Raw genomic sequence first — 9154 nt, forward strand, 5'->3', positions numbered from 1 at the left:
TAAGAAATGGAACGTTTGCGTTTATTGAAAAAGTATGCTAGGAAAGGAATCTTTGGCCTTTGTTTTTGTCTTGTAAATTGAAATTGCTTGTATGGTTATAAATCGGTAGTCTGAATATGCCTATTTAAAAAGTATGATACCTTCATATCTTATACGTTAATATCTTGCATAATTAATTTTCTATTACAATAATAAATTAAATTTCTATACAATTTACTAAGTTACTATTATATCTTCTATGGATTATCAGGATTTGAAATTAACTTAATACATATAAATCGTTCATCATATGATAGACAAGCACATCTTACTAATATTATAAATGCGAAAGATTGTAAGGATGTGTGTGTTTGTTGCTCTTTCACGCAAAAACTACTGAACCGATTGCAATGAAATTTCGTACGTAGACAGCTGGAAAACTGTCTACGTACCAAATATTCCTACGGGATATGGACTTACGCGGGTGAAACCGCGGGGCGCAGCTAGTAGCATATTAGTGGATATAAGTAGTTTATACTTATTCAACAATTCCCGTACAAAGACGAGGCCACTAACTAATTTCAATAACTTTTGAAATGTATGCAAATTGGAATTGTTTGATAACTCGATAACCCTCCTGAGTCTTTGGTTTAAAAAATGGGTCACTGCATGGGACATTTTGAGACATCGCCTTCGCAAGTTTGTTTGTAAATCCAGCTCGCGTTGCCGCCGCCTTTATTTACTCGAATCATGCAAGAAGTCGACTGGGCTACGCAACTGCCGCAGTCATGCTCCGCCCGCCCTACGAACCACATCGACCTAACCATGCCTCGCGAAGTGTTCTGTGACTCTTAGTGACGTTGGTTATGTGAGGATGTCGCAAGCACCAGGTGGAAAAAAAGGCGGGAAAGGCCCGCCGAAAAAAGTAGTCGACGATGACAAAACAGCACCAAAAGCGGAGGAGAAAGATGAGACGTCTTCTACTAATGGAGATAAGAAGGAAGCTAAGGATGGCAACGGCATACCTGATGTTCCGAAGCCGCCCAGCGCTGGTGTTAATATGCGGGAAGCTGCTGCGAAAATACTGGTGCTGGCCCAAAAGGGGGAATGGTCCGCTGTTGAGCAAACCCTCAAGGCGCTGGAGAAGTTGGTGGCTGCGGGAGGCGAGGATACAGTCTCCGTACCAATGGCTGGCATCGTCGACCCGGTAATGTTTACTTCATATAGTTACCAGCTTTAATGCTCACGCAATAGTTGGCTGTTTAACGGCCGCTGTTATGTCATGTAAATATTATTTTCCTATGCAGTATTAAAATAGGATTGTAGAATTTCTAGAGGTCTTATTATTTCTTTATCATATTTTTCTGTATAGTAGATAACATATTTATATATTGAGTGCCCGTCATGAAACAATTACTCTCTGGTAACTAATGAACTTAAAAACTAGGTTTCTGTCCGCGGCTTCGCCCGCATAGTCAAAGGAAAACTCACACATATTTAACGTGACTGTGAGATTTTTAGGACAAAAACCTATCCAGTGACCTTTTTCAAACCTCTTTGTCCTCGACTATCTTTGAATAAAATTTTATCCAAATCGGATCACTGTCAATGGTTTTAGAGGTGAAGGAGGTCTCTACTGTCTAATAGACAGACAGTCAGAGCTATTTTCTGATTATAATATAAGGGACGAATATTAGTAACCATATACATATTTATTTCACGTAGTTCTACAAAGGTGAATAACTTTAACTTTATAAATGGTTACAGGTGTCACAAAATAGTATTCGCGATAAATTATTATTAAACTACTGCATTTCATTCATGTGAAATCTTATCTGTGGAGTTTATTTTCAATTTTTATTCACGAACAAACGATGTCGGCATTTTTATACTAGAATTTCTTTAGTGTTTTAATAAGCTTTATCATATTAAGGTATTATACATTTGTTTACCTTTAATTGCGACATATCTTCAATTCACTATGTATGTTAATGACACATTTTTATTATTTTATTTAAATGTGTTATTTATCAATCAATCGAAATACGCCTAAACGCTAGCGAAGTAAAAGTTTTCAGAATATTGAAGCTTTTCCCGGACCTCATTGGGCGCATCAAAGACATAAACGACATTGAAGCTACAATTGTCAATTCTATAAGGACACTGTCAATATCGCCGCTTACATTCAAAGTGCGTCTGCTAAACTGTTATTTATTGATTACTATATAGCAGATACCCATAGTTTTTAAAAACTAACGCCAAGTTTTCAATATTAATAATAAATGTGTTATAAAATGAACTTGATTACTCAATGCTGTGGCAAAATACGGAGTCTATCTGCGCCTGAATCAGAAATGGAAATTATAAATACTAAACTCTGCTTGTACTGAAATGATATTAGGAAAGTTTATGAATTATTTTTATTATTTCATTTTATATTTGTTAAAATTTACGGTATGAAGAATATAATGGATTTTGATTCTCAGACCAAAGAAAACCTACTCTGAACCTTTAATTTTATGCTAGCCATTGTTGTAAGTTAATCAAATTTTTAACAGTATCCTGTTAGAAAAAATGCATAAAACTAAAAGTCGTTGCAATCCGTTCAGCCATTCTTCAGCTATAAGTGGTGTAAGTAATTGACACGACTTTCTTTTATGCATACATTAATTGTCGTGACGAGTCAATTCATGTACATCAAAATGTCATAAAAAATGGAGCTAAATGGGCTAAAAGCCTAGCTTTTAACACCAACAAAAAACTAAATCATAACATTGAAACTTAATTAACTGCGTAGATAAAACTATATCGTCACGGGAAATTTTTATCTTGTCACTGATAATAATCGAACCCGATAAAACTTTACCGAGAGTCTAATCACATTGGACGGTCTGTGCATACTATTAATTAAAATTCCAATCTCGAATACTCACTTCTACAACAACAAGGGCTTTAATTATGACTTTGCTTAGGCTTTTCAGACGGTATCTGTTCATGTCCTCATTGAAAAAGAGCAGCAGCGACAGTTTCTTTAAAAATGTAATCTTCAAAAGTGTCCTCGGCCACTTTTTCTCTTAACAGTTACAATCCATAAGATTAGATGTAGATCACATGTGGACACAAATCTAAGTATCAAACTTCCTTCAACTATATTAATACCGATAGCAGAAGCGGTGGTCAGACACTGATATCTCAAATCTCAATGTTAACCTCAACTAATTGAAAATGGTCCAATACAAACCAAAGCATAAATTAGAGAATTTATTACAGCTTACATCACTATCCTTAATATTTTACGATACTAGTAAACTAATACATTGCTATTCCGCTCTAACCTCGTTAATGCAATAATAGCTTAACACTTCTTCCAAAGTTAAATATAATAGAATAGTTCTCAATGTTTATACCACGTTTAAAATACATATAAAACAATATTATACCTTCATGTTTGATATTTCTAATAAAGGCATTTTTGTTCGTATGTTCCATCATTGACAGTTCCAGAAATATATAACTTTTTGTCTTTTAATGCACATGACACACATGTTTAAATCCAAATAGTTTTTAAAGGCAACTACGTCTTTGAAATCTACACAATTTTAGCAGAAAGTACTCTAGAAACTCTCTCTTAAATTCGTAAAATAAATAAAAAAGCAATAGTATATAATAGACGGTGTGAATCACTATTTTCGATTACACCGCTCAACGACCTACTTCTAACCTTTTGCTACCACGCACTTCCCCTTTTCTTTCCTATTTATTTTTCAAGATAATTAATACCTTTGAATCATTAACTATTGCTACTAGGAAGGCTCAATTTTGCTGTGTACGTTTCGCGGGTTTTGTTAATAATATAACATAGTCAAACTTAAAGTCAATAGCTTTTTTATTATTGGTAATAGATGGTAAAGCAGCTGATGGATCACCTGATGGTGAGCCATTGATAGATGGTTAACATTTGCAGAGGCTATATGCCAGTGCAAATTAATAAACTTTAGTGGATAAGGAATAGGGATAAGTTGAATAGAAAGGATAGGAAAATAGAAAGGGTAAGGAAATAGATACGGACTTCCTGCCTGCCCTGCCTGCTGACTGTAACAGCCTACATCTTGCTTCTGCTTGCCCAATTCGGGCCGAAGCGTGCTCGACTCCCACTCTTATCTACCTTGTGTCCACATGAGAAATCAAAGAGTTTAAATTTTTGAATTATCATAATGAGAAATTAAATCATCAAGGCATAAAGTCATGAATAATTAATTAACCTTAAAAATTGCAATCATTTATTTTTTTATAATTTCTAAAGATTCTGTTTCATATCAAAGAATTTCTACTTTAGTAGCTAACGTTATTATTAAGTAACTCTTTTAAAATTACTAATATATAACTGCAATGTAGTTTTTTACTGAAACATATAGGGCTCGCAGCCGCGACAGTCTGACCTTCCCAGCGCCAATCTAAGACCAGCACTATAATTATAAAAGTTCATTCGTAATCAACGCGAAGGCCAACCTGACCACTTGCTCATTCTTGGCTTTTTAATTCCACGTAGAATAATAGTTAATTCGATTTTGACCAAAGGGAAATGGGATGTATCTCATAATGAGGTGTACTCATAATGAATCTTTATAGAACCTAATGTTAGGGGAAATTTTAATAATTTAACAGTTCGTTTTTAAACATTTCGAATATTTTAGGAGTGCCAGTTGGTTACAGGCACTAGGTGGTTATTATTTATGCATTAAAATTATTATAAATTATTCTTAAATCATCATGCTTCATCAATAATATAAACGTACAGTAATAAATGTAATGCCTTTTTGCTTTCTCTTAATGAGTCTAGTACATCTACCCGCCTGATGGTAAGACAGTAAGGTAAGGATGTGAGATTATTATGTAATGATCCCAATTTAAGTTAGCAATATTCAAGCATAGAGAATAGAATTCCATATTACAATCTGAAAATAACAAAGATATATTCCATGCCGTCGGAAATGTTCCGTAGAAAAACAAATCATACAAAGTAATCGTTGAATCGATCTGACAATAAAGGGATCCCTAGCAGTAAAAACTCGAAAAGATGTCTCGCAAGAACACGCGATCCGTTGCCATGATATCGAACACACAAAAATATAAAATTTTTACCTCAAAAACAAAACATCTATGAAAAAGAAAATACAAATACCATGAATATGCAATTTTGTTGCGGTATTCTTAGTACCTGCACTGTTCTCGGGCCATTCATTCATGTCAAATCTCTTGCCTATCTTTATTCACTTATCTTTACTCACTTATTAATAAATCAATTAAATTAACGTATGTAAAATAATACCTATTATCAATATACACTTTGTGTTTTATAAATTTTTTAAACCTGTGTTAGAAATGATACACCAGCATTTAAAATTTGCACCAGCACTTAAGATACAATATTTAAAAGATGAGCTTTCATGTACTACTCCTAGTACATAATATGAAACCTTAAAAGCGAGCTGTAAAGTGTTCGAAGCGTCGGGTTAATAATATAATGAATAAATCGCGTTTAAAATCCTTTAAAAAGTTTTTAATTTCTAGATGTATAATACTCGCGTAAAATCAAACACAAGAAAATACTATATCTTTAGTCTTCAATAAATGCACTACATGAATTTTTCAAATCGGGCGAGTAGTTCCTGAGATAGTCGCGGTCAATCAAACAAGCAAATAAACTCGTCAGTTTTATATTATTAGTATAGATTGATTTAGTTGGAAACTGATTATTTCAATTCACAATTTCCGTATAAATAATAGTAAACGTGGGTTCTAAAAGCTAGTACATGCAATAGAAAATTTGAATACGCAGGCATAGAGGGTTCACTGACCTCAGATATATTTGCACATGTAAATTGCATTCTTTTAACATACTGTAAAAGTTTCTATATACAGGTTGCATAGTTTACAGAATTATTTGTTAACTAACAATTCAAACAAGTTCTATTTCCAGCCAACATTCTTTTAGAAACATGCCATACCATTTAAATGTATAACATATTTATTTTTAGAGACCTCAAAAATTTCATAACTGCTTGGTTTTTGTTAAGTCTCAAATTTTACATGTTTTGTTATAAAAAAAAAAAACTCGCTTGCGTCAGTATAGACTGCCATCTTTGTTAAATTGATTGAAGAACTGAAAAGATATAAAGTATTTCATGTTCCAAGCTCCAATAACACATCTAAGTTATTAATATATTCGTAATCACCTGTTTATTTTGGTACTCAACAAACTCGATGTATTAAAAAAAAATAGCTGGCTTTTTGGTGCCAAAAATCCTTAATTTTTTTTTAATTTTGATGTACCTAGTGTCACAATCTCAACTTTTTTGTACCTTTATGTGTCGCAAGTGTATTGTCAAAGCAATGGTATTAAAATTTCATTAGTGAAATTTTAAATGGTATGTTGTCAATCGACTTCTATTTCTTCCAATTAAATTGCTTGATTTTAGTGTGACGCAGTGAAATGTCACGGGAAGAAAAATATAGTTCCAGAGTTTGACAACACACATGCGACATACATAACTTTAAAATTTCAATGTGTTAGTCTCATCATCCAAAGATTTCCTGAGTATCCATATATCTCAGTATATATGGGTACTCAGGAAATTTTCTTTATCTAACTCCTATCAGCTATTAACTCATAATAGCTGGTAGGAGCTAGATATTATACATGGCCTTTTCGGCGGCTATGTTAAAAAAAAAAAACTGTTTTTGGATACAAAATTTTATAATTAAATTGAAACTTGAAATATTAAACAATAAGCAAGTTTATTACAATCAAAGGATGCAACATAAATAATTACACAATGTTTTACATAAATGCGATTTATATCGGTTTTCCGCCTTGCATTTCCGATGTCGTTCCTGTGATAGGAAGGTCACATAAAAATAGATACTTGCTGCATAATTACTTTGTACGCATTATAAACATTTGCCCCCTTGAACTTTCTAACGTATTTTAAGGTTATTTTCATCGTCACATTTACACATGTATTTTCTTGCCCAGTATAGCACCTACTCTTTTAAAAATAATATATTTTCTTCGATATTTTTATTCATAATTTTGACAAAAATGATTCATAATTATTCCTATAGGCTTAGTATTAAGGTAGGTAATCATGCAAAGGTGAAGAGAATATTATAATATCTTTCATTGTTGGGTTCTTTGAATCATGTTTTTGTATTAGATTAAAAAACATTAAATTATCTTGTTGTTATTCAAAGTCGTAACTACACAACTACACAATTATTATTTTATTTTTCTTACGTGAAACTAAATCTAGTGATATTAAAAGAACAAATTATGCAATCTTGACTCATAATGCAAATTCTAAAAACAAATAGACCTAGCTTTCCTATCAATTTCACTATCAACTTGCATCGTATAATATTATACTTAGTAAATAATATGTCTGCGTATTATTTTATCATATTACAAAAAACTCAGTAAAGCTGATATACAAACTTTCAGATGTATTACCTATTAGACTACAAGTCCACATCGAAATTAACCAACTTCTTTTAAACGATAGAGAGCCATAATATAATGGCATTCAGCGCTGTGCCGTCTCTTATAAGCTGTCCAACTAAGACACCGAGTGATTTTCATCAGGGAAAGTCTAAAGTTCATGTAGAGAGAGCATATTTCGGTCATAAGATTTTGTACGCAATTCCGTAAAAATAGTGGTCCACTGAGGTGTAACAGCATTTTATGTAGTCCATGTGTACAAAAGACTTTGAGAATAGATATTCTCTGTAGCTGAACTGTCAATTTTATAAGATCTTTTATATCCTTCTTTTTAGATTTTATCATTGATCTGTATAATTAGTTTGATAAAATTTGTAATATGGTTTCGGGCTTTTTTTTCACTTTTTCGTTTTATATGACAATTTATGTTTTTCAAAACTCCCTTTCTGTGCTAAAAATATCAACTTTAACGTATTATGTAATCGCTCAAAAAGCAAAACTGTAATTTACTGAAATTTGTATATAATTTAGATGCAGTTAAGAATTGCATGCAGTTACAAAAGATATGAACAATTACAGAAATATTGCACGTGTTTTCTAAGTAGTCTAGAATATTGGTATCGTGCCAGCATGTAAAAACTTTAATGATTTCATATTTCGGAAGACAATTTTTTTTAAGTTTTTAGACTTATTAATCCTACTATCCTAGTAATATTATAAATGCGAAAGTTTGTAAGGATGTGTGTGTTTGTTACTCTTTCACGCAAAAACGACTGAACTAATTGCAATGAAATTTGGTACGTAGGCAGATGGACAACTGGAATAACATATAGCCAACTTTTTATCCCGATATTCATAAGGGATATGGATTTACGCGGGTGAAACCGCGGGGCACAGCTAGTTATTCATAAATAGATATTATGTTTTATTCTTATTTTAAAAACCAAAATAATCATCATTATCATCATATTTATCTTCATATATTTTAAAATTTATAAAATTCGAATTACACGCTTGGCTTTACATGAGATCTGATAACTGTTATTAGAGATTTTTCTCTAAAAATTGTTGAAGTTGTCTTTATTATTGAAGTCTTATGAACGAAGTACAAATTTTTGACGTAAAAGTGATAAGACAACCTGTTGTGCTCTACTGGTTTAGATTGTTTTAACACTCTTTTATTAGCTTTACCTGTATGTTTGAATGTAACCGACTCACTTAGACTCGATTTCGTCTCACTTTAAATGAACAGATTTCATTCAAACTTTGTACGTTTGAGATTATCCTCTTATCTTGATAATATTCGCTAGGATTAAATAAATCCCTTATGTCCAAGTGAGACCATTTAGTTTAATCTCGTTAATTCTCTCATTGAAGCGTGTTCATAGTTTTTTGAAAATCGAAAATTCGAAAAAATCGAACACACAGTAAAGAATTTTGATTTGATTTGATTTGATTGTAAGTAGTTATAATCACATAATGCTCTCTATGTTAATTTCTAAGTAATTTATTCTTAATTTATGCCAAATATACTGAGTATAAATATTCCCAGCTTATGTCTTATTTATCAAGACGTTTTTATTTTTTAAACGAATAGATTCTGTATGTATTAAACTCATCAATAGCTCTTTCAAAAATAGTATTTATATATTACATAGAACGAGATTTCCATTAAGT

At 32.1% G+C, this 9154-nt stretch overlaps 1 protein-coding gene across 1 annotated transcript in view; it reads left to right on the plus strand.

Annotated features, from left to right (window-relative positions):
* Window positions 1-847: 847 nt before the first annotated feature.
* Window positions 848-9154, plus strand: part of LOC119834451 (serine/threonine-protein phosphatase 6 regulatory ankyrin repeat subunit B) — a 31699-nt gene continuing 23392 nt past the window's right edge. Inside the window, exon 1 of the mRNA XM_038358814.1 lies at window positions 848-1186. Within this exon, the coding sequence (XP_038214742.1) occupies window positions 854-1186 (333 nt within the window). The 5' untranslated portion in view covers window positions 848-853. The remainder of the gene's footprint in view (window positions 1187-9154) is intronic.

This window comes from Zerene cesonia, chromosome 19 (genome assembly GCF_012273895.1).
Source record: "Zerene cesonia ecotype Mississippi chromosome 19, Zerene_cesonia_1.1, whole genome shotgun sequence".
Lineage (NCBI taxonomy): Eukaryota > Metazoa > Arthropoda > Insecta > Lepidoptera > Pieridae > Zerene > Zerene cesonia.